The 26,217-nt window shown below is 51.0% G+C and overlaps 2 protein-coding genes across 2 annotated transcripts; both read right to left on the bottom strand.

The window, feature by feature from the left end:
• Positions 1-407: 407 nt before the first annotated feature.
• On the bottom strand, positions 408-1,343 carry LOC135326305 (olfactory receptor 14C36-like). The gene has a single exon (XM_064504184.1). It carries the CDS (start codon positions 1,341-1,343, stop codon positions 408-410), a length of 936 nt encoding a protein of 311 aa, XP_064360254.1.
• A 14,181-nt stretch (positions 1,344-15,524) lies between these two features.
• LOC135326304 (olfactory receptor 14A16-like) lies at positions 15,525-16,484 on the bottom strand. The gene has a single exon (XM_064504183.1). It carries the CDS (start codon positions 16,482-16,484, stop codon positions 15,525-15,527), a length of 960 nt encoding a protein of 319 aa, XP_064360253.1.
• Between the last annotated feature and the right edge of the window lie 9,733 nt (positions 16,485-26,217).

Genomic DNA, 26,217 nt, shown 5'->3' with positions numbered 1-26,217 from the left:
CTCCAGGAGCACTGGGCACCCACAAGTGAGAGCTGAATCCAGCCCTCATTCCCTAACACAGCACCCCATGAGCTCATCGCCTTGGGCCCATGGAGAGCCATAGAAATGCAACAGGCCATTTCATGGTTAAAGTCCTTGAGTGCATTCTTTGCTCCAGCTTTGGAAGAAGAAACCAACTTCCAAGCACAGCACCGTGGAAATCCCCTTTTATTCAAGACCGCCCAGCTCCGACACAGTGACAGACACATTTACAGAAGGCCTCAGGCAGACAGACGGGGTTTGCGCCTCTGGAGAAGTGGGAGGAATTCAAACACTAATGTACAAACGTGATTATTACAGGGAGAATGCCGAAAGTACAAAAGTTGTCCGAGAAAATTAGGAATCACCTGTGAAGAGGGGTGGGCAGCTTATTGCTGCTGAACTAATACCAGCTGAATCAGTTTCTTCAGGGCATCCTTGAGCTCCTTGTTCCTCATGCTGTAGATGAGGGGGTTCACTGTTGGAGGCACCACCGAGTACAGAACAGTCACCACCAGATCCAGAGCTGGGGAGGAGATGGAGGGGGGCTTCAGGTAGGCAAAAAATGAGGTGCTGACAAACAGGGAGACCACGGCCAGGTGCGGGAGGCACATGGAAAAGGCTTTGTGGCGGCCCTGCTCAGAGGGGATCCTCAGCACAGCACTGAAGATCTGAACGTAGGACACCACAATGAAAACAAAACACCCAAAGGCTAAACAGGCACTAACCACAATAACCCCAACTTCCCTGAGGTAGGAGTCTGAACAGGAGAGCTTGAGAAGCTGAGGAATCTCACAGAAGAACTGCTCTACAGCATTGCCTTGGCAGAGTGGTATTGAAAATGTGTTCCCAGTGTGCAGGAGAGCATGGAGAAAACCACTGGCCCAGGCAGCTGCTGCCATTCTGACACAAGCTCTGCTGCCCATGAGGGTCCCATAGTGCAGGGGTCTGCAGATAGCAACAAAGCGGTCATAGGCCATGACTGTGAGGAGAGAAAACTCTCCTCCTAACGAGAAGACAAATAGGAAGAGCTGGGCAGCACATCCTGAGTAGGAAATGGCCCTGGTGTCCCACAGGGAATTGGCCATGGATTTGGGGACAGTGGTGGAGATGGAGCCAAGGTCAAGGAGGGAGAGGTTGAGGAGGAAGAAGTACATGGGGGTGTGGAGGCGGTGGTCGCAGGCTATGGCTGTGATGATGAGGCTGTTGCCCAGGAGGGCAGCCAGGTAGATGCCCAGGAAGAGTGAGAAGTGCAAGAGCTGCAGCTCCCGTGTGTCTGCAAATGCCAGGAGGAGGAATTCATTGAAGGAGGTGTTGTTGGACATTTGCTCCCACTCGGCTCTGGGGGAAAAGGCAGAGACAAGTTACAGCAGTCTTCTCCAAGCCAAATCCATTCCGTTTGTAACAGAAATCCCCACATTTTCTCTGTACCTTAGATTCATTCAGAGTTCTGTCTGGAGCTCTGGTTCATGCTGACTGAATGTGACATGCAATGCAGGGCCCTCTGCCCATGGTCTCCAGAGGATTCAGTTCTGCTCTGCTAGAGGATGGAAATGGAGGTGTCAGTCAGCCCCACATATTTGGTGGGATACCAGAAAATGATTGCCATGACATACAGAAAGGGGACTTGGTCCCGTGACACAGTGGGAATATTCTCTCTTTACCAGAATGAGAGATGAATACAGTTCTCATGCCAGCTCTCTCTGAAAGAGAAGACCCTTGAGAGGGATTCATCTCTCCTAACCTTGCCCTCATGAACAGAGGTGTCTATATCTGAATGAGTCACACCAAATCCTGCTCAAGCAATGGAGAGAAAGAGGTGAGTGAAGGGGGGGCTGACCTGACCCTTTCTAGATGCCTCTGTCCCAATGAGATAGATCCTCTCCTCAGGTCTATTTACCATCTGTGCTCCAGGCACTGTAGTGGGAATGGGAAATGACTAGCTCTGATGCACACATCCTGCAGCTGATTATGTCCACCTCTTATGTGGAAGAGCTGTTCCACTTTTAGACACCTCTTTTTTTACAAAAAATGACCTGCAGCAGCAATCTAGTCATAGATGGATTTAGTTTTTAGATGCCTCCCTCTCACCATGGAAGCATTCTTTGAGCGGGCAGAAATCTTTGGCAATTTGATTGCTCTCAGCATGAGCCCTTGTGCATCGCAAGGGGGAAAAAAGGGCTTGCTATGACTTTGTACAAAGTCCCGGGATGTGGTCTGTCAATGAGTCTTGCCCCTTACTCACCTGTGCTTGCACCTCTCTCAACCAAAGGACAATCACACTCAGACGTTCCTCTCAGAAAGCAACTGGACTGAGCTGAGAGGGGAGGGCTTCAGGTTTTAAGAGAAGAGTTCCAATTTCTTCTCTCTCCGGCCAGACATGGAGACAGTGATGAAGAGCATGGTAAGGTCAGCTCATTCCCCAGCCCCACAGGGTCCCTTTTCTATAGCCTCACAGGTTTCAAGGAGGCTGGGGACAGCTCACTCCCATGCAGACCCTGCTGTTCCCCAACTTGCAGTGTTGGTGTCTGAACTGCAGCTGAAACCCCCACAACCCCAGAGGGCCCAAGAGAGAAATGGGAGCAGCATGGACAGGAGGGGAAACAAAGAGCAACACCATGATGCTGCTGCCAAGGGAGGCAAGGAGAGAGAGACAGACAGGCACTTGGGAAAGCTTTAACCTTGCCCCGCTGGACATGCCCCCTTGCAGATGGCCACATTTGTTGGGCAGGACAACATGGGCCTGTGGCAGGAGAGAGGCTCCTCTCCTCTGCCAGAGGTCTGGCTGCAGAGGAGGGGGCTCATGCCCTGGACCCCATGACTGTCAGGGCAGAGGCTCTGCTGGGTGGGAGAGGAGACAGAGGGAGCTTGCTCTGAGGAAGGTACCTGCAGCAGAGGGACTCACCATGACTTGCCCAAATCCATCCTCCCATCATGATTCTGCTAGCAGTTCCCTCTCACAGCCTGCCCATCTCTGCTGCCTGGAGCTGTCCCTCCTGGCAGCTTTCTCTGTCCTATCATCTTTTCCCAGGAAGTGCTCCCAGACCCTGTTCCACCCTCTGTGTGCTCAGTTCTGCTCTACAGAAACCTCCCGGGACAGGGCATTGGCCAGGGGCATTGCTGTGCTCAAAAGTCCGAAGGAGCATGTCACATAAACCCTTATAATGCCATAAAGGTGATGACGATGCTGTCTGTAGGCTGGGTGAGGATGAAGGGGCTTTTCACGGTTTTTCATAGACCTACTGATCTCTGAGAGTGAAGGTTTAGGGGTCCCAGTTCTTTGTCAAAGCAGAAAACTCTTTCCTTCATTCTCCCTGCCAAAATGAGGGAACTGAAAACATGCATCCTGAAAGGGAAGCTGCTTCCCTTTCAAGGAGCCCTTGCCCAGAGCCCCCTCTTGAAAAGTCCCCTCAGGAATGTGCTTAGAGTGAGCTAGAGCTGTGAGCAACCAGGACCCATGCAGCATGCTCTCAGCAGGAGAAGGAACCTGCCCTGCCAGGGGTTGCTCCTTCCACACAGAGGTTCTCCCCGCAGTGCCATGGGGAGCTCTCTGGGAAGGCTGAGGGCTGACCCTCGCAGGCAGCAGAGTCACTGCCCCAGGCACACAGCAAGCTGGGGCGCAGGCACACTGCCCTGAATCAAAGCCCTGGTCAGACATATGTGCACACCCAGGCTTCACAGCCCTGCAGCCATCCCTGGGAGGAGGTGGCAAGGCACCCTGTTCCAGTAACGGTGTGGCAGGGAATCCCTGTTCTGAAGCATCTCCCCCTCCCCCTGTGCACTAGAGGAACCCGGAGAGCAATTCAGGGGATGGGCTGGGTTTAGAAGACCCCTCCAGGAACCTCAGCAGTGTTGCTCTACAGCCAGAGACTTACCGTGTCAAGGGCTGTGAAGATTCCTCCCACAAGCAGCTCTCCTCTGTCCTCCCACTCCACATTGCCTTCCACTTCGCTCTGCCTTCTCTCATCTCATGTCAGCAGCAGCAGGCAGTGCCCGCAGCCCTGCTGCTCTTGGCAGAGGAGCTGCTCCTGCACACCGCTGTGTCTGGGCAGTGCTGCCAGGTTGCCATGAGCTCCCTCCATCCCAGGAGCCTGACCCTCTCTGTCCCTTGTGCTCCCTCCTCCTGGGAAATGTTCTTTGGAATAAACTAAAATAATCACCTATTGTCCTTTTCTAAAGAGTGGAGAGAAACTGATTCCAGCATTGCAACTTATTTCATCAGAGGCTGACTATCTATGACAGGTGGAAATGTCCAACTCTGGAAGCCCCTATTCCCAGCTCTTAACTAGGCAGGAGACCTAGACGGGGACAAGGAGGGAGCTCATGGACACATGGTTCAGGTTTTCATTCAGATGAGTCTGGGCATTCATGCCTGTTTAAAAGCCCCTGGGCTAGAGTGGGAATCAGATCCCTCCCATGAACTCCACAAACACAGGAGCTGAGATTCCTCTTCCCAAGTTGAAGTGTGCACAACAGAGGGGTCTGCACGGGAGCTCCTTGTCTACACTCCCATTGTAATCACTGTAGGGAGACAGCGGGAGTCAGTTAGCTGGTGACACCTGGCGACATTTGAAAAGACAGAGGTGGTCCGAGGCATGTGCAGTGTCTGCTTGCTCTGATAGAACAACTGGGAGACCCGCATCCTTCTGGAGCATCAGGTGGGGGCCAGGTGGGGAATTTCCCTGGCCATCTGAAATGACCCCAGATGCCTACTACAACTAGAGCCCCACTCACTGTGAAGCTGAGACACAAGCAGATTCCAATGTTACAAGCAGGTAATGTAATTCAGTGCAGACGCTTAATTTAATGTCATAGAAATAGGCCAGCAGGGCCATGTCAGATGCCCGAGGAGTCCAGCACAACAACATGTCTCTATCACATACAGCATAGCACATTCAGGAAAACCATGTCCCTTTGGAGTTGCTGCTGGGCAAGTGCCCCAGGGCATCTTGGGTTTCTTATCTGTCCCCAAACAAATGAATCTCCAACACTGTCTTCGGGCGCAGTCTCTACTGTCTGCATCCAAGTGTATTTTGTAAACGGGAGAGGCACATCACACCAAGGTCTCCACTCTAGCCTCTGCACTCTCAAACCCTTCTAGCTGTCCTCCCCTGAACCTCTTCTCACCCTGCCAGATGATATGAGCAGGGACTGGGCTAATGATGGCCTCAGGGTCACTGGATCATAGGATGTCCAGGCTGAGGGACTTCTTCAGTGGCACCTTTCCTTCCTGGAGATTGGTTCAAGAAGTCTGTCACTGGTCCAACGGTGCCATAATGTCACCTTGGGCATCCAACCCCTCTCCTGGCATTCCTGCACAGCCCAGCTCTGTTTCTCCCTGGCCTTGGGCACTGCAGGGTTTGCTCTCTTAGTGGGAACCTCCTTTCACCATTACATTGCCACCTGTTAGCCATGCCAGCAGGTCACCACTTCTAATCAAAGCCTTTTCATAAGTAAGGTCCTCAGTAACATGTTTTCCTGCAATAAATCTTCCATGGGCACCACAGCTGAGGTGCTGAAGAAAACATATATGCAAAGACATGCAGCCTGGGATGCAGCCAGGAGCAAATGGAGATGCACAAGCTGTCACAGGAGTGCCACATGGTTGAAATAGCTGAGATGTGGTGGGTTCACATGCATGACTGGAGTTCTTCAATGGCAGGGTGCAAGTCCTTCACGAGAGACCACCAAGGAAAATCAGGAGGTGTAGCTTGGAGGTATGGAGCTTTTCCATGGGATGGACCAAGGAAGGCAGCTCTGAAGGGCTGAGGAGTTCAGGAAAGCTGGCAGGTCATCAAGCACCCATCAGGCACAAGAATGCTCCATACGAACAGTTTGTAAAATTAGTAGACATCCCTGGACCCCAACATGGCTAAATAGGGAGCTCCCACCTGAGCTCCAGGGCAATAAGGCAGCCTATGGAAAAGGGAAGAAGGCAGAGCTGCAAAAGGGGAGTTTAGAAATACTGTGCAGCAAAGCAGGAATGGTGTTAAGGAAACCAAAGCTCCCCTGAGACAGAAAAACTTGCAGGGGATGTGAAGGACAGGAAGAAGAGCTGCTACTGCTTCAGTGACAGTAAGAGAATAAACAAGGAAATGTGGGCTCACTGCTGAATGGGGCAGGGATTCTAGTAAAAGCAGATGTAGATAGGTGTGGGGAAGCCAAGCCCTTCCTGGCTTCAGCCTTCACCCACAAGATCTCCTGAGCTGCTGGGCCTCGAGTCAGGAGTCCTGAGGAGAAAACCAACCTGCGGTGCCCAAGTCTCTAGAACTCAACCCATACAAGTCTCTGGGACTGGATGGCTGGCATCCATGGACATGGAGAGAGCTGGCTGCTATGACAGCAAGGCTGCTCTCTGTCATCTTGGAAAGCTTGTGGAGATCAGGGAGGTCCCAATGAGCAGAAAAAGGAAGCCAGGTAAAGGTGGGTTATGCAGGGGTATACCCCACATCCTGTCCTGTCTGAAAGGCTCATCAGCGGGGCAGAACACCACATGCATCAGGACAGGCAGAGACCTGACCAGCAGAGGAGTGACCCTGAGGAGAAGGCCCTGGACATTACGAGCAATGCCATATGAGCCAGTGATGCGTGCTCACCACAAACGAGGCCAGCTGCATATGGGACTACATTAGGAAGAGCATGGCCACCCAGCCAAGGGCACTTCTTATAGCCCTCGTGACTCAGCACCAATGTGGCCACGTCTGGAACACTGTGTCGCAGTGTGGGCTGCCCAGTGCTGGAGGAATGGGGAGCAACTGGAGAGGGCCCAAAGGAGGTCTGCTAAGCTGGGACTGGGGGTCTGAAGCACATGGCCTGTCTGGAGAGGTTGAGGGACCTGGGCTGCTTTAACCTGGTGAAGATGAAAGTAAGGCCAATACAGTCGATGCCTGTGACTGTGTGACAAGGTGTTTTCAGAGATGGTGGAGCTTTTCTTGGTACTGGGAAGCAGCATGAGAAGAGCCACAAACTGCATCTTGAGAGGTACAGACCGCACTTCAGGTAACAAGAACGTCACTCGTAGGGTAGTGCTGTGGTGCAACAGGACACCCAGAGGGACTCTGTGATCAGCCCCTGGCTTTGTGTTCCAAGCAGCAGCCAGCAAGGACAGAGGGACATCAGTAAAGGTGGGGAGATCCTGCAGTGAGAGCGAGGTGGGGAAGCAGGTTGGGTGTCTACAGCCTGCAGAGAAACAGGTGCAGCTTTGGGACAGCTTAGGACAGCCTGCGATGGAGATGACCAAGGGCAATGCCAAGGCTGAAAGTCTCCAAGAGAACTGAGGTCTTTGTCCCCTTTGCTATGGTGAGCATCTCTGCCACAGAGGCCTATGAGAAGATGATGTTTCCTTACAGCACTGTGGCCGTGCTGCCTCCTCACCTCCAGGGAGCCCCGGAGGTGCCGAATTGTTGTCCTGCACAAGGCATTGCTCACCCCCCTACCTTCCCCCCCCACCCCCCCAATCTGACACTGCCTCTAGGAAGAGCTGTGAGCGACATGTGAGGCAAAGGATCACCCTACCACGGGGCTGCCTGTAGGGCTTGGCCATTCTGCTTGATAACACACATCAAGGTTGACTTGGCATCAGAGCCACCTGCACATTGCCTTTGCCTACCTGCAATCAGGGCCTCCAACTTTCTGCTCTAATCAGCCCCTGGGGAGACTTTGTTGGTAATGGCCCTCAGTGGGACCTGTTAATGCTCCAAGAAACTTGGAAACTTGGCTTATGACTTTAGTTCTTGAGAAGTCTGTTCAGTCTCAGCATCGGAAGTTCATGGGCTGAGCAGAACATACACTCAAAGAGTCATTAAGATGAGCAAACCCCGCAGGAGCCATGCCTCTTCCATAATTTTATTCAGCTTTTCAATTATTGTGTGGCTAATTGGAGAGGTTTCAGGAGTGTATTTACAAGAGGAAGAGTTCAATGAGCATCAGAAAAAAAAAAAAAGGATTTCTGCTTTTAAAGTTTTCCTTATTTTTCAGCTTACAAAGTAGAGTGAGATCCACATTCTCCAACTGATTTTGATCCAGAGTGTCTCCTAATGAAGTCTGAACATGTAGGAAAAGCAGCATCCTTGAGGTTAGACATCCATGGAGAATACTCTTCCTCACCTCCCCAGCCCTGCCATTTCTCTCTTCAGCCACCGGGGACTTAGATCACTCTGGTTAAAATCTAACCTTTTTCCACTCAAGGCTGCAGCTGAACATTACAGCTCATGTGCACCACTTCCTGCCTGCTCTCCATAGAGAACTAGCTGCAAAAAGACACAGAAGGATTTGTCTTAATTATGATCAAGTAAAAATTTACATGCTCCAGTGTCATAAGAAATAAAATACACTCCTCAACTGTATGTCAAGTCCAAGTTGCCCCCAGTGAGCTCTACAGTCTACAAGGAATAACCTTCCTTGAAATGTTCTTCACAAATAGTTGGGAAAGGCTGGATAGAAACACAGTGAAGGAGTTGGTTGAAGAGAGAATGAGACTGCTGAGAGGCAAGGCGAACTTTAGACTCCCTGAAGTTCAAAGCAGCAACTGGAGAGTGGAGAGGTATCTGAATGCTAAAGAGCAAGAGGAGGAGGAAGACTGGAAAACTATGGAAAACGCATATGCCCAGACTGTCTCATGCAAAGTTGACTTAAGAAATGATCCATTTAATCAGGGCATGTGGAAATAAGTGAAACATTAGTGAAATTAAAGCCACAGCATAGCAGAGAGCAGTGGTAACACAAGTTAAGGTGCAGATAAATATTTCTTCTCCTGAGATTCATGACCTTCCTCAAATTTTCCATTATGTCATCACGGGAAAACACTGGCGTTTTATTAAAATTACTCAGTCATGTCAGCTGATGAAAGTGTGCACTTTTTTTTTTTTTTTTCCAAATACAAAACAGTTCTTCACCTTTCCAGGCAGAGCTCAGGTGTCCAACCACAAGCACCCAGTGGCACTTGGAGAGGCCCCGGTGTCTCTGAGACACACCACTTATCACTCCTCACTCTTTGCACAGAGCGCATCACACTCTGAGGTGTCGGGCTCTTTTGGCTGATGAGGAAAACAGGGTGACCAGCTTCAAGGAAATGCTCTGTTTTTGGATGGCCAAATTCGCACAAATCTCAACATACCTGTGTTAAGGTGATGTTTTCAAGGAGTCCCTAAAACATCTAGCCACACTACTTTTTATTCCCTGCATGGTCAATGAAGTGTGACTCCATTTTAGGGGACAACAGGGAGGAGGCTCATCTCCCCCCATGCCAGACCCCATCAGTGCAGATGTGTCTCTCTGACCCAGTTGCCAGGACGTCCCTTTCTAGTCTATGGAGGGACTCACCTGAGTTGTTTTGAGATACTTCTCATAATGACAAATTAAGGTCCTCTAGGAGCTGCCTCCAAAATCTCCAGCACCACATGGGAACACAACAGCTATCCCAGAGCATCTCAGGCAGCAACAGCCTCTCTGTGTGGCCAAATGAATCACTCCAAAAAGTAGATTCTAGTCATAAGTTGAAATCGTCCCAAGAAATAACTCAATGTGGCAATTGACAAAAAAATCCTCTTTTCCAAAACTTCACACATTTTTACCATTGCTAAATATTTTTTTTTCTTTCTTATTAATTGGCAGCACCATGTTCACGCACTATAGGAATTAGTCTGTCTATGCAAGTGTACCTATATATGTGTGTGTGTGTGTGTATATATATATATATATATACATATATACACATTATTCATCAAAATACATTTACCACCAATACTCTGAATGGAGAAACTTTATTCTGAGGAACTACTTTATTTAAATAGGCACGTTTCAGATCTCTTCTGCCTCTCTGTCCTTTCTTCTTCCTCTGCCTCTTCTCTCTTTACAGAGCTCTCCAGGGAACAGTTCACTGAATCATACAGCACTTAGGGTGGACAAGACCTCTGGACGTCCTCTAATCCCAGGCCCCCTGGTCAGTGCAGAGGGAACTAGATGAGGTTGCCATGGGCTCCCCCCAGTTATGCATTGTCCACAAAGGTGCTGAGAGTGCGCTCCAGCCACTGCACAGGCCATTAATAAAGAGGTTAAACAGTCCTGCCCCACATGTTGATCACTGAGTGATGCCACTAGTAATGAGCTGCCACTTGGAACGTGTACCACTGAGCACAACAATTCAGCCTGATGGTCCAGCCAATCTTCCGCCTTCCCTATGATCCATTGACCCAGGGCAGATCTCAACAATTTGCCTGTAAGGAGACTATGGGGGACTGTGTCAAAGGCCTTGCTAAAGAGAAGGTTCACAATATCCCCTGCTTTTCCCTTGGGCACAAAGCCATTCATCTGATGGTAGAAGGCAATCAGGTTGGTCAGGCATGGTTTCCATTTCCCCTTGCTCAACCCATGCTGCCTCTTCCAGTCCTGATCCTTCATATGCTTGGAGATGGTTTCCAGGAGGATTTGCTCCATCACCTTGCCAGGGACTGAGAGGAAGACGACCAGCCTGTCATTCCCCAGATCCTCCCTCTTGCCCTTCTTGAAAATGGGTGCCATGTCTGCCTTTTCCCAGTCATCAGGAACCTTCCTGATCACCCTGACATTTCATAGACAACTGGGAGCAGTGTTGCAATGACTCCAGCCACCTCTCCCTGCACCGTGGGGTGCTTCCCATCTGGTCACCCGGACTTGTGTGTGCCCATTGGGCAACAGTCCTCCCCAGCTGCAGCTTCCTCTGCCATGGGTGAGGCTTTGCTAATACAGATGCTGCCAAAGGACTCAGGGGCCAGGGAGGCCTGGTAGTAGACAATATCCATGAAAGACAAGGTAAAAGAGGCAATGAGCACCTCAGCCTTTCCCCTGTCTTTGTCACTAGGTCCCCTGCCCCACTGAGCAGGGAGACAACATTTTCCTTGGCTAGCTGCCTTCCTTATGCTGCCAACGTCCTTACAGAAGCCCTTCCGGTTGCCCTCTCTTGCTAGCTCCAGCTCCAGCTCCAGCTCCAGCTCCAGCTCCAGCTGAGCTTTGACTTGCCTACCTCCATCCCTTCTGCCACAGCAAATGTCTGTGCCTTCTTCCTGGGTATCCCATTCCCCCTTCAACCCTCTGTGCACTTCCTTCTGCCTTTTCAAGTGTTAAATCACAAAGTCCCTGTTCATCCATGCCAGCCTCAGGCCAGGCCCTGCTGGACTTTCCTGCAGAATAGAGTGTTCCTGTGCTTTGAGGACATTGTCCCTGAAGATCCAAGGGGGCTCCATGGCTCCTCTGCCCTCCCGGGCAGTCACCCCTGGGATCCTGACAAGGATCCTCCTGAACAAGATGAAATCCTCTCTGCTGCAGTCCAGGGCAGTGATTCTGCTATTCATCTTACCTCTTCACCATCTCACAGTCACTGCAGTGACAGCCAGCCTCCACATTCACATCCCCATCCAGGCTGAGCTTCAGGCAAGAAAGAAAGAAAGGGGAAGATGGCACCATCTACTTAGAGGTGCAGCTACAGAGGTGAAGAACTCACACTGCAGAAAAGCCTGCATTTCTCCCCTCAACACTGAGGAGATTCAGGACTTCTATGTGGCTAACGATGGATGCAAAGAATTTCCATAGTAATGTAGACATGCCTGAGGCAGTGCTTCCCAGGCTGCCCTTGTAGTCAATGGTAAGAAGGTGTTCACCTGCCTTCTTTTAGATGGTCACATAAAGCAGAAATGACTTGTGTCCCAGAAACATTTGCTCTGTGCTTGAAATGGGGCCTGAGGTCACAGGCTTTTAGGATAATTCAGGTTGAAGAGACCACAGGAGGCCTGTAGTGCCACCAGCTGCTCACAGGAGAGGTCAGAGAGAGGATCAGAAACAAAAAAAAAATGCCCTTGCTGAAGGATTACTGGGTTGATAGAGCAGGAGAAGACAGTAGAGAGTTGACAGTGTAGTACAAGTCTCACGCATAAAAGGGTTTCCTTTTTGCTTTCTCCAGAGAATTAAATCCTCAGCTCCCCAGAGGGAACAAGCTGAGACACTAACTTTGCCACTAACATGGAGGCAGAGAAGCTCCTGAGGCCCTTACGGACAGAGGCTGGTCCAAAGGCCACCACCCCAATGGCACCAGACCCCCAGGCATGCCTGCCTTGCTGCTGGGCACCCTCCAGCCCCAGGCAGGAGGTCTGTGGGGAACAGTGTGGGGTCTGCAGCCTGCAGCCCTGGCCACCCAGCAGGGGTGGTGGGACCTCACTCCTCTAGGTGAGACTGGGCTCTCCTACATTTCCCCAGTGTGAAGCCTGCATCCCCTCTAGCTGGGAATTCAGCCAGTCGGGGAGGGTCAACGTGGGAAACACAATCTCTGTTCTGTGGTGTGAAGAGAGAGGGGAGGGCAGAGGGGGATCTGCTCCTGCCCTGGGCAGTGATTCCCTCCCTGCAGCCAGTACAGCCCTGCTGATGCCCTGTAACCCGTGGGTCCAGGAGCTGGGACTCCCATCTGCTCTGGCTCTAAAGATTTCTCAGCCCTTAAGACCCAGCATGCAAAGCACCAGTCTGGGGACACCTCAGCAGTCGAAGGGGCTGAATGCCTGGCGTGTTCCTGAGAACTTTTCTGCAGTCTCCTACACTGGTTTGACTCCTGTTGCCGGTGGAGCAGAGACTCCTTTTGAGGATGAACTCACTCCCTGTGTGACTCTGAGGACAGAGCTGACCAGGCAGTACAAATGCCAGCAAGGCCTCAACCCCACAACAGTGTCCTCTGCCCAGGACTCCACTTTCCAGTCCCTTCCTCCTGGAGGATTTGGGTTGGGAGGGACCGCTGGAGATCTCCAGGACCACAATCTTCTCTGAGCTGGGCTAACTTTACAATTAGATCAGGTTGATAAGTGCCTTCTCCAGGAGAGATTTCAAAGATCTTCTGGCCCCTGCCCCAGTGCTGCTTCACTATCATAGTTACTATTTTTTTTTCCCATAAACTCATTTGAAATTTCCTTTGCTGCTGCTTGTCCTTGTTGCCTCTTGTCCTTTCCTCCCCTTGGCCCCCAGCCAACTTTGACGGAGGACAATCACAGCCTCGTCTCCAAGCACAGCCTTACTGGGATTTCCTGGGACTGTGTGGGTGGGCTGTTCTGGCCAGCTCAAAGCAGAGCTATGTGTTACAGGTCCCTACACGGTCTCAGATGAGAACGTATGGAGACATAACATGAGTTAGGGCAGAGCCTCTGGGCCGATGCCAGGGCAGAGCCAGAATCAGCAGGGGTGAGAACAGAAGACCTCCAGCAGCTCCTCTCCACATATGGGCAGGGAGCGATGCACCTGGAAATGCTCCTGAGAGACGATGGTGACACAGGCTGCGGTGCTTGACTCCAACCACCTGTCCTGGGTCTGGGAGCCTTGGCATGCAGTGTCAGTGGCTGCAGCCTCCGAGAGACCCCCGACCCTGCCAGCAGCAGAGAGTCCCCTCCACGACTGTTGGGAGCTTCCTGGAGTGTCATGGCTCCCATCTGCGCTCCATCCCTGCTCTGGCCCAGCCCTACTGCCTTGAGCATGGCCCCATGGCCCCACTGTACAGGCACTGCACAGGAGAGGGTGCATTCTGGGGTGGGGAAACATCTCCCCAGCACGGTTCCCATGATAGCCCCCAGTGCCCCATCCCCCAAGGCCCTCCTGCCCAGCAATTTCCCACCAATCCCCAGCCTCTGCCCAGCCCCAGCCATGTCCCCCCCGGGGTTAGCAGAAGGCCATGCTCTGGGGTCTGGGCCCAGGGAGAGGCCAGGCAGGGCTGGACAGCAGGCAGATGGAGCTGGTCACATTCAAGGATCACCGCTCACCAGGATCATGGGGAATGGCCAGTGCTGGAAATGGCTGCTATAAGGGGCTGGGGCTGGGGCTGAGGCTGGGAGGAGTTTCCTGGGACTGTTTCTCCTCTCTGTTCTTGCAACAACAAGCTGGGCTGCATCTTTGTCCTGATAGACCCTGTTTCAGGGCCCCCATGGGAGAAGGTTGGTCTACAGGCCCAGTAGACAGGCCCAGGACCTCCTCTGCATGCTCCCTGCCAGCCCTGCAGAGGACCCAGGAGAGGGCTCATCCTCCCAGGGCTCACAGCAGGACGCCCAGTCCTCCAGCTGGGCACGGAGCCTTGTCTGGGGGTGACTTTTGGGGTAGGGACCAGCATGCAGGGTGTGGGAGATTGTCTCAAGGACATGTGCTGGGGACAGGGCCTGAGGGACAGCAGCAAACCGATGTGGCTCCTTACTCATGCCTCCCCCAAAGCAAGCTCTGACAAAGGGTCCCAGCCTTCTTTTTGGTGCAACCTATCAGGAGGGACAATGACACTATGAGCCATAATCCTTCTTCAGGCACTTCCCAGGCCATGGGGAGCTCCAGGACTTCAAGGACTTCTGGCTCTGCACCATGAGCTCGCTTTAGTGTACCCACACTCTGAACATTGTCATGGATTATATGTCAGCATTTTTCTCTCCAAGACAATTTCAAGTCCAGTTCTGCTTCTTTCTGATCTCTCCCAATCCCTCCTCTGATCTTGTAGGCCATTCCTACCACCCCTCTCCTGTTCTCCTCCAGGGCCTTGAGCTGATGATGCTGCTCTGCAGAGCAAGCGGACTGTGAGGCCACAGGGCCACGGGGTGACTCTGCGCTGGCCGTGCTGGTCAGGGTGGAAATCAGACCAAACCAAATGGGGATCACAGCCTCTAATCCCTCCAGGGAACTGCAAATGTGGCAGGTGCTTGGAGGGACTATGGAGCATTTCCAAAGGTGGTAGTTGTGTCCAGGTGTGCCTCTAGATCCTGCCCCTGGTATTTCACAGAGGGTGACATGAATCACTGCAGTCTCCCTTCCCTGTGCAAGCTGGGTCCTCACTGCCTCTCCTGGGGTTGCAGAGTCCTCCTTTGCCCACAGATACCTGGGTTTAGCACTTTACCTTTAGATGACTCCACCTTGGAGGATCTTTCCTTCTGTGAGGCTCCGCTCACTGCCCACCCAAAGAACCTGCTGTCTCAGGAGATCTTCTGTGCTCTCCTGGCCTCTCCAGCTTCCCCCTCCAGAAGGACAGGCATCTGACACTGTGCTTAAACATGCGGTACAGCTTTGCTTATGCAAATCTGAGACCATTCATCCCCTCCACTGTCACTGGACACCGATGGGGGAGTCCTAAATCCAGCCCTTGTTCTCTAAGAGATCAGTACATGATTAGGAGCTTTTTGCTGCTGGATCCATGGACAACCCCTACTCAGCAGGCCCTTCTGGAGTGCAATTCCTTGGGCCTATTCTTGACACCAGCTTTGGAGGAAGCCCAGCCTTCAGGCACAGCACTGGGTAGAGCCTACTTTATTACAGAGATACTGTGAGGGAGTCAGCTCTGACACAGTTATTATTAATTAGATATAATTTTATGCAGACACAAGGTGAGACAGAGCAGTCTCAGTCAAGGTGGAATGAACCCAAGCATTTGTGCAGCAAAATGATAACAAATACTACTACTAATAATAACAACAGTCATAATAAAATTAAAGTGAACAAAAAATGCACAGTCCTGGTATGGGATACACTGAGAGTCATTTGTGGAGAGCAATGGCAATGTTACCACTGCTGAAAAATGGCCATGAAAGCACTTTCCCCAGCGCATCTTTGAGTTCCTTGTTCCTCATACTGTAGATGAGGGGGTTCAGTGCTGGAGGCACCACTGAGTACAGAACAGCCACCACCAGATCCAGAGCTGGGGAGGAGAGGGAGGGGGGCTTCAGGTAGGCAATCATGACAGTGCTGATGAATAGGGAGACCACGGCCAGGTGCGGGAGGCACATGGAAAAGGCTTTGTGCCGGCCCTGCTCAGATGGGATCCTCAGCACAGCAGTGAAGATCTGCACGTAGGACACCACAATGAAAATGAAACAACCAAAGATTAAAAAAACACTAACCACAAGAAGGCCCACTTCCGTGAGGTAGGCATCTGAGCAGGAGAGCTTGAGGATCTGGGGGATTTCACAGAAGAACTGCTCCACTGTGTTGCCTTGGCAGAGTGGTATTGAAAATGTGTTCCCAGTGTGCAGGAGAGCATTGAGAAAACCACTGGCCCAGGCAGCTGCTGCCATTTTGACACAAGCTCTACTGTCCATGAGGGTCCCGTAGTGCAGGGGTCTGCAGATGGCAATGTAGCGGTCATAGGCCATGACTGTGAGGAGAGAATACTCTGCTGAAAACAGGATCCCAACCAGGAAGACCTGGGCAGCACATCCCAAGTAGGAAATGGCCCTGGTGTCCCTCAGAGAATTGGCCATGGATTTGGGGACAGTGGTGGAGATGGAGCCAAGGTCGAGGATGGAGAGGCTGAGGAGGAAGAAGTACATGGGGGTGTGGAGGTGGTGGTCACAGGCTACGGCTGTGATGATGAGGCCATTGCTGAGGAGGGCAGCCAGGTAGATGCCCAGGAAGAGTGAGAAGTGCAAGAGCTGCAGCTCCCGTGTGTCAGCAAATGCCTGGAGGAGGAACTCGTTGAGGGAGCTGCTGTTGGACATTTTGCTCTCTCTGAGCATGGGGAATTGTCCAAAGAAGAAAAGACATTGAGAAGTTAGGAGAGATGTTTCAAGCAAAAACAAACAAAAAAACCAAAAAAAACCCCAGTTGTTGCAGTTCTCATAGAACCCCCCACATTGCCTCTCTCTTTACTGAGTAGATCTCTGTGCAGCTCCCTTGCTTGGGCTCCACTTTGCAGTGTGCTGCTGCGAGGAGCAGCGACCTCTGCCCGTGGGCTCCAGAGGAGTCAGTTGTGCTGTGCAGCACTGGGAATGGGGGATTGGGGGTGACGAGCGCTGACACTCACAATTTCTGTCAGCTGAAATACACTCATCATGTAGAAGGGGTTTTCAGCATCTTCACTCTCAGTTCTAAAGAATGAGGTTTGAGGAACAGAATTTCTGGGATTTCTTATTTTCTTTGAGATGTCCTTGTCACCCCTGGGCAGTGTTCCTCAAAGGTAGAAGTCCTTGGTGGTTCTACTGTGAGTCCTGAGAAAAATGGTTTCAGTGTCCTTTGTTGCAGCATGAGGACAGCTAGTCTGTCTATTAGTCTTGTTCCCAGCTGTCCTGTGCTCCCACCTCGTTGAGCTGGTGGACGATCGCACTCATATGTTACCCTAAAAGGAAACTAGCCACTGCTGAGAGCAGAAGAACCCTGTTTCAAAGTGCAGGTCTCCAAACTTCTCACCCTTTCTCCGGGCACCAGAGGGAGGTCTCCACACTCCCCTTCTAGCCAAGGACACCCCGAGCTCTTTTCAGATGCCCATGTACAGACACCCACCATCATCTCCATACTCTCAGCATCTCTGTACTGTCTTCACGGTCTCTCAGATATCACAGATACGCTATGAGACAGCAGTGCCTTTCTGGGGGGCCGCTCGCAGCCTGGCAGGACACCACAGGGAAACAGTCAAAGGACCAGCAGGACTGGAGATGGGTTCTCCTTAAGGGAGGATCAGCTCATTTCCCAACCCCACAGACTGCATTTCCTGGAGTCGCACAGCTTAGGAGGGGGCTGCGGACCCCTCACTTCCATGCAGACCCCTCTGTTGCCCAACTCGCAGTGGTGGTGTCTGAACTGCAGCTGAAAACCCATCCACCCCGCACAGCCTGAGAGAACAACAGGGGCAGCATGGACAGGAGAGGAAACAAGGAGCAACACCATGATCCTGCTGCCAAGGGAGGCAAGGAGAGAGACAGAGGGACACTTGGGAAAGCCTTCGCCTTATCCTGTGGGGCATGCCACCTGGCAGATGGCGACATTGCAGGGCAGTCACGCTCAGCCCCTTTGCTGGGCAGCACTAAAAGGGACCGTGGCAGGAGAGAGGCCTCTCTCTTCTGCTGGAGGTCTGGCTACAGAGGAGGCAGCTCAAGGCCTGGGCTCCATGGCTGTCAGGGCAGGGGCTCTGCTGGGTGCAAGCAGAGACGTGGGGGGCTTGCTCAGTGCAGTGTGTTTCCATTGGAGGGACTGATCATGACTTGCCCAAATCCATCCTCCCATGATGATTCTGTTAGCAGTTCCCTCTCCTCCCTTGCCTGTCTCTGCTGCCTGGAGCAGTCCCTGCTGGGACCTTTCTCTGTCCCAATATCTCTTCTAGTCAGTGCTCACAGACCGCGTCACACCTTTTTGTGTGCTCAGATCTGCCTGACAGAAACCTCCCGGGACAGTGCACTGTCCAGAGGCATCTCTGTGCCAGCAGTTCGTAAGGAGCAGGTAACATACACCCAAGGGAGACCACACAGCTGATGCTGATGCTGATGCTGTCTGTAGGTGGAGGTGGGGCTGAAGGGGTTTGCTGAGCTTTCTCCCAGACCTCCTGATCTCTGAGAGGGAAGGTGTGTGAGTCCCAGTTCCTTGCTAAAAAAGAAAACTCTCCTTTTTTCTCCCTGCTAAAATTAGGGAGAAAACAGAAAGCAGAGACACCAGATGGAAAGCTCCTTCTCTTTCAAGTAGCCCTTCTCTTGATCTTCCTCTTGCAAAGACCCCTTGGACATGTCCTGTGCATGAGCTAGAGCCGTGAGCAGCCTCGACCCATGCAGCACCCTCTTGATGGGAGAACAAACCTGCCTGGCCAGGGGTCGATCCTCCCACCCACAGCTTCTCCCTCAGTGCCGTGGGGAGCTCCCCAGGCAGGCTGAGTGCTGACCCTTGCAGGCAGCAGAGTCTCTGCCCTGGGCACACAGCACCCTGGGGCACAGGGACACTGCTCTGAATCACTGCCCTGCGCAGACCTGGGTGCCCACCCCAGCAGCACACCGCTGCAGTATCTCTGGAAGAAGGTACCAGGATGCCCTGTCCAGTACCAGGATGCCCTGTCCCTGTGAGAGTGAGGCAGGGAATCCTGCTCTGAAGCATCTCCTCCTCCTGCTATGCCCTGGATAATCCAGGAGAGAGAGCATTGAAATGCCTGTCACCCCATGTTACGGGCTGGGTTCAGAAGACCCCTCCAGGAACCTCAGTAGCATGGCCCTGCATCCAGAGACTTACCATGCAAAGGGCTGTGAAGATTCCTCCCACAGTGAGCTCTCCTCTGTCCTCCCACTCCACACTGCCTTGCACTTCTCTCTGCCTTCTCTCAGCTCATGTCAGCAGCAGCAGGCAGTGCCCGCAGCCCTGCTGCTCTTGGCAGAGGAGCTGCTCCTGCACACGGCTGTGTCTGGGCAGTGCTGCCAGGTTGCCATGAGCTCCCTCCATCCCAGGAGCCTGGCCCCACTCAGGAGCAGAGGCCCAGCTGAAGACACAAATTTCTCTGTCCCTTGTGCTCCCTCCTCCTGGGAAATGTTCACTGAGGTAAACTAAAATAATCACTGATGGTCCCTCCCTAAGCACTGAAGGAAGACTGATTGCAGCATTGCAATTTGTCTCATCAGAGGATGGTTATTTGCAAGAGGTGGAAACGTCCCATTCTGGAAACCCCTATTCCCATCTCTTAGCTAGGCAGGACCCCTAAATGGGGACAAGGATAGAGTTTGTTTTCCTGCTGTTCAGGTATTGTTTCCGATGAGTCAGTTTGGGCTTCTCAGGCTGCTGTAGAATGATGAGGGATTCAGATCCTTCCTGTGAGCTCCACAAAAAATACACAGGAGGTGGAATTCCCCTTGCCCAGGCAGAAGTGAGCACAGCAGGGATGTCCGCATGCAAGGTCTTGGTCTAAGCTCCCATTATAATCCCTGGAGATGGAGGGTGGGAGTTAGTTGCCCACACACAAACACCTGGTGACAGTTGAAGAGACAGAGGTGGTCCAAGGCGAGTGCCAGTGTCTGCTTGCTCTGATGGAGCAAGTGTGACACCTACATCCTTCTAGAGCATGACTTGGCCAGGTAGGGAATTGCCTTGGCCACCTGAAATGATACTCCATGCCCACTGCTGCCAGAGCTCCACTCACTAGGAAGCTGAGAAACAGGCACATTCCAACATTGCAAACAGTTGATGCCATCCAGTGCAGGCACTTGATCAGTGACACAGCAATAGGCCTGCAGGGCCATGTCGGATGCCTGGGAGGTCCAGCACAACCACGGATCTCTAGCAGATACAGCATGGGACATATAGGAAAACCCTGCTGCTTTGGTTTGGTTGCTAGGAAAATGCCCCATGGCAATTCAGGTTTCCTACCAGTGCCCAAACACTTGGATCCTACCACTGCCTTTAGGCCAAGTCCATCCATCTACAGCCAGGCGTGCTGCATAAATGGGAGAAGCATGTCACACCAAGGTCCCTGATCCAGTCTCTGCACCCCTAAAAGCTTCTAACTTTCCTCCCCCTGAACCTCTTCTCACCCCCAGATGATATGAACAGGGAATGGGCTAATGATGACCTCAGCGTGGCTGGATCACAGGCTGCCCAGGCCCAGGGGCTTTTTCAGTTGCACCTTGTCCTTCCTGCAGATCAGTTCACCTCTGTCACAGGACCCAGGGTGCTACAGAGTCAGCTCAGGCAGCAAACCCCTCTCCTGGCATTCCTGCACAGCCCAGCTCTATTTCTCCCTGGCCTTGGGCACTGCAGGGTTTGCCCTCTTAGTGGGAACCTCCTTTCACCATTACATTGCCACCTGCTAGCCATGCCAGCATGTCTCTGCTCTGACGTGGGGCCATTGCACACACAGTGTCCTTGGCTCTTGGTAACAGGTGTCACCATCACAAATCTGTTCTCTGTGCCACAGCTGAGGCTCTGCAACCCAAATATACAGAACTGCATGCAGGCTGGGACACAGAGAGGAACAGATGGAGATGCACAAGCTGTCACAGGCCTGAAACAGGTTTGGAATAACTGAGATGTGGTGGGACTGCTCGCATGACTGGAGGGCTGTGATGACAGGGTACAAGCTCTGCAGGCAAGATGGTTAGGGAAGATGAGCAGGGGGGATGCTGTTTGTGTGAAGGGACAGTTCAGATGTATGGAGCTCTTGTACGGGATGGAAGAGGGCTCCAGAGAGGAAAAACAGCCCACAGTAGATGTGAGTTGAGTGAGCGATGACTTGCAGGAACTCAACCCATACAAGTCTCCAGGACTGGACGGGCTGCATCCAAGGTCACTGAGAGGGCTGGCCTATATAATAACAAGGCCAGTCTCTACCACCTTTTTAAAGGTTGCATAGACCAGGGGAGGTCCCAATGAGCAGAAGAAGGAATGTATTGTGTCCATCTTCAAAAAAGACCACAAGGACAACCCAGGGAGCTGCAGGCCCTTCAGCCTCACTTTGGTGAGGAGTGTGTCATGCAGCAAATCCTCTTGGATCACATTTCTGGGCACATGAAGAATGTGCCTGGAAGCAGCCAGCATGGATTTAGTGAAGGTAAATCATTCCTGACCCACCTAATTGCCTTCTGTGATGAAAGACCTGTGACTGTGCAGGAGCAGAAAGTACTGGATGTCACTTACCATGATTTTTAGCAAGGTGTTGGACACTGTCTCCACAAATATTCTTGAATACAAGTAAGGCTTCACGATAAGATGGGTAGAGAACTAGGTGGGTAAAAAGCTGGTTGGATGGTCGAGCTCAGAGGGTTTTTTTTGAATGGGTCATTCTTTACCAGGAAGTCAGGTAAAGGTGGAGTATTCAAGGTCTACACTGGACCTGTCTATTCTGACAGGTTCATCAGTGACCTGCAGCATGCAACTCTCATCATGTTTGGAGATGAACATCTAATCAGGAGGAAGAGGCAGGAAGATTGGGCTAGAGACCTCCTGAGGTGCCTTCCGCCCTGAAGGAGTCCATGATTCTTCCTACTCTCGATATTCTCTTGTTGGTGCCTGGGAAAGGATGCAGGTTCCCTGTGACAGTGGAAGTAGGCCAGCTTTGTTGTCCTCCTCCAGGCAGAATTACTCAGCTGCAGGGCTTCTTGGCAGGAATCCCCAAGACAGCCCTGATCAATACTTTGCTTTAAATTTCTTTGATTTTTTTTTCTTCCCCTTTTAATCTTTTCTCTGTTACCATCCTGATCCCTTCCCCTACAATCAGCCCACTCCTGCTTCCCCTTAACTCTTTGGTGCTGCTTTGGCTTCTTCTTTTGTTTTTTTTTTTTTTTTTTTTTTTTTGTTCTGTTTTTGTTTTGACACAGGAGGAGCTACAGTCCAGAAGGATCTTGAGGAACTTGGGTGATTCGGACAACAGATACCTTATGAATATTTACAAGAAAAGTGTCAAGTCCTGTGCCTACGTGGGAATAAACCTGTGCCTGAGGAGGGGTTGAGGGACCTCAGCTTCTTTATCCTGCTGAAGTGGAGGTAGTAGATTAGGAGCCTGTGACAGCTTGAAGGGTGGTATCAGAGATGATGGAGCTTTTCTTGGTAGTGCAAAACAGCATGAGAAGGAGAAAAAGCCACAAAGAGCAGCTTGTGGGGTGTACATGTGACATTAGGAAAAGAAAATATCACTCATAGGGCAATGCTGTGGTGCTATAGGATACACAGAGGGAGTCTGTGTTCAGCCCCTGGCCTTGTGTGTCAAGGAAAAGCAAGTGAGGACAGGAGGACATCAGGAGAGGTCGGGAGATCCCAGGGTGAGTGCAAGGTTAGGAAGCAGGTTGGTTGTCTACTGTCTGCAAGGAAACAGGCACAGGCATGGGAAAGCATAAGGCAGCCTGAGGTGAAGATGGCTGAGGGCACTGCCAGGGTTGAAAGCTCCCAACACAGTGAGGTCTTTGTCCTCTTGGCTATGGCTGGAGTTTCTGCCACCAAGGCCCACAAGAAGACACCATTCCTTAAAGTACTGTGGCCTTGCTGCCTCCTTGTCCTTTGGGAGCCCAGCAGGTGCCGTATCATGGTCCTGTGCTCGGCATTGTGCACCTCCACCCACATACTGCCCCCAGGAAGAGCCCTGAGCAAAGCATCATGGAAAGCATCACCCTACGCAGGGGCTGGGAGTCAGTGCCTGGCTGCTCTGCTTGATAACACACATCAAGGCTGACTTGGCATCACAGCCACCTGCACATTGCCTTTGCTACCTGCAATCAGGGCCTCCAGCTTTCTGCTCTAATCAGCCCTCAAGGAGACTTTGTTGGTAATGGCCCTCAGTGGGACCTGTTAACGCTCCAAGAAACTTGGGATTTGCTTCTGACTTCAACTTCTTGAGAGGTTTTTTCACTCTTTTCTCAGCATCTGCAGTTCATGGGCTCAGCACCAAATGCACTCGAGGGGTCATTAAAAACCCTCTAAGAAGCCATGCCTCTTTCCATAATTTTCTTCAGTTCTTCAAGTCTTGTGTGGCTAATTAGAAAGTTTTCAGGTGTGTATTGAAATTAGGCAGATTTCATGAGCACCTGAACAGAAGAAAGATGTCAGCTTCTGAAGCTTTCTTTATTCTTCAGTTTTCAGAATAAATGATACCCACATTCTCCAACTAATACTGACCCACTGGGTCTCTGAATGAAGTCTGGACATGTAGGAAAAGCAGTGTTTTTGATAGGAGACATGTATGGACAACCTTCCTCCCCAACTCCCCAGCCCCTCCAGTTCCCAAATCAGCCACTGGGGACTTAGATCACTCTTGTTAAAATCTAAGCTTTTTCCCCTCAAGTCTGTAGCTGAAGGTTGCAGCTCATGTGCACCAATTCCCACCTGCCTTCCTTAGAGAACTAGCTGCAAACAGGCACAGAAGGGTTTGTCTTAATTGCTATCAAACAAAAATTAAGTTTAAAGATAAAAAAGGTTAAAGATAAAAGACACTCCTCAACTCTATGTCAAGTCCAAGCTGCCTCCAGTGAGCTCCACTGCCCACAAGAAATAACCTTCCTTGAAATGTTTTTGACAGATAGATAGGAAAGGATAGACAAGAAACAGAACAAAGGAGCTGGCTAAAGAGACAGTGAGACTGCTGAAAGACGAGGCAAGCTTCAGAATCCCAGAAGCTCAGAGCAGCAACTGGAGAGTTGAGAGGTATCTGAATGATAAAGAGTAGGAGGAGGAGGAAAACTGGGCAACTATGGAAAGTGCATATGTCCAGAGAGTCTGATGCGAATATGCCTGTAGAAATGACCAAGTTAATCAGGACACATGCAGATATGTGGGAGATCACTGAGATTACATCCACCGCCTAATAGACAGAGCAGTGGAAACACAAGGTCAAGGACAGATCAATATTTCTTCTCCCCAGATTAAGACCCTTCCTGAAGATTTCCACTCTTTCATCATAGCAAAACATTGACATTAAAATTAATCCTTTGAGCTGATGAAAGTGGGCTCATATCTTTGAAATGCTGAAAAACAGCTCTTCACCTTTCCAGGCAGAGCTCAGCTGTCCAACCACAACCACCCAGGGGCACTTTGGGAGACCCTGGTGTCTTTGAGGTATCTGCCTGGGCCTGGCAGCTCTCACAGGGGACCTGTGGGAGACAGGAGCCCCTGGGAGCTGCAGATGGAGGCTGGGCAGAGGGGACCAGGGCACCTGCAATGGCATCACATGTCCATGACCCTGTGACTGCATCCCATCCCAGCTCTGAAAATCTCTTTCCTTTTTTTAAAAAAAAAAGAAAAGAAAAAACACAACATCCCCCTAAAGGACCATTATATTAAAAAAAAGAAAAGAAATCAAGAAAGATAATAAGGACACACAAAAATTAAAGATGAAAAGTGTAACAGAACATTTATTTGCTTTAAGTCTTTCTCTTAATTACTTTCTTGTTTCATTTTCAATGTCATTTTCTGAACACTTCTGTTATAATCAGGCCTACACCATTAAACAAGATATTGTGTCTCGCACAGATCCCAGTGCCCCAACACCACCCCCTGCCCACGGCTGTCCCTGCCACCTCTCACTCTTTGCACAGAGCATGTCATACACTGAGTTGTCGACTGATAGAGGAAAGGAGGGGGACCAGCTTCAAGGAAACACTGTTTTTTTGGATGGCCAAATGTGCACAAATCTCAGCATACTTGTGTTAGAGCGATGTCTTATAGGTGTCCCACTGAATCTAGCGACACTCCCTTTTCATTCCCTGCACCATCAATTGTTATGGAAGGTTAGGCTCACTGGCCACCATAACAGGGCCCGACACTAGGTTCCTGCTGAAAAAGTTCGGAGCCAAATGAAAGCAAATTAAATAATTAAATTTTAGTGATGCACATGCCATAATTACAGCTCAAGCTGGGTGCCTTTGAAGAGGGACCCTGAACAAAGAAATCCTTGGGCAATTATAAATTTCCAACTTAAGTTTCCCACCCCTCACGTGGTAGTTCAGACCAATAGGAATATTCAGGTCTGGGGTCTCCTGCTCCTTATTGGGTCTCATTGTTGTCCCTAGGCAGGCTGTGTTTTTTTCCTTATTTTCACTGTTGCAGTTTCTGCTGACGGATTTCTTTCTGCTGCCTTCGTTCCTTGTTGGGTCCTGCCGTTGTCTCTCAAGGTCCTGACACCCTGCACAGGCCTTATTTCAAAGACTTGACATCCTCCCTTTGGGAGTGTGAGACACAGGAACACAGACTGCTTGCAATTCCCTTATCTTTCCAGCTGGAACCAGCTCTGGGGCCCTTTCTTACTGAACTAGGTGAAAGCTCCTCATGTTCTCTGAGTGCGGCCTAAGGCTTCAGCAAATTTAGCGCCTCATGCTAAGCAAGTTTTATATAAGTTGTGCGAAGTGGCTACCTCTAACTTCCTTAACACAGTTTGATGATGGGTGGGTGAGCTGAACTGTGCAAGGCCTCCTGGGACAGCCCTGCACCACTCTAGAAGGAACTGACCCTCACTTGCTTTTATCCACACCTCACTGCCAAGAGGGCACCTTTGTCCAAATTAGCCTCAGATCCACACTTGGGATTTCATCTCACAGGGGGTTCACTTACAAAGAACAGTCCACAAGTGAGCTAAGACCCAGGCTGTGCCCGAGCTGATCAGCAGCAGCTTCAGAACCTGCAGGCCTCAACCAGCTCAGTGACACGTTGCAAAACGTGCTCAGCTGAGTTGGACACCTGAACTGTCAGGTCAGAAATGACTCCCTTAGAGAAGAGAGGAGCATGTGGAAAGGTGAGGAACATAATTCTGAGGGGCCTTGCAAGTTATCTGCACAAAACAACTTCAGCTTTGCAAGCTGGTTCTCAGCTATAACCCCTGAAGTATTTCCTGCAGACTTGCAGGGAAGTGCTTGAGCATCACAACTCACTGCAGTCACTGTACATCTGGGAGAAGTGTTTTCAAAGGACAATTATCTTCTGAAGAAATATTTGTCTTTGGGAGTTTCCTTATTTTGCCCACTTTAAAAGCTAATGATTGTAGCACTGCCACTTCAAGTAGCGCCTCTG

This window comes from Dromaius novaehollandiae, unplaced genomic scaffold (genome assembly GCF_036370855.1).
Source record: "Dromaius novaehollandiae isolate bDroNov1 unplaced genomic scaffold, bDroNov1.hap1 HAP1_SCAFFOLD_27, whole genome shotgun sequence".
Lineage (NCBI taxonomy): Eukaryota > Metazoa > Chordata > Aves > Casuariiformes > Dromaiidae > Dromaius > Dromaius novaehollandiae.
Note: the sequence above shows the minus strand (reverse complement) of the source record. Positions and strands in the feature narration are given on the sequence as shown.

What these genes read in the sequence shown, in the direction of transcription:
- LOC135326305 (XM_064504184.1), bottom strand. Translation starts at nt 1,343, where the DNA reads ATGTCCAACAACACCTCCTTCAATGAATTCCTCCTCCTGGCATTTGCA.
- LOC135326304 (XM_064504183.1), bottom strand. Translation starts at nt 16,484, where the DNA reads ATGTCCAACAGCAGCTCCCTCAACGAGTTCCTCCTCCAGGCATTTGCT.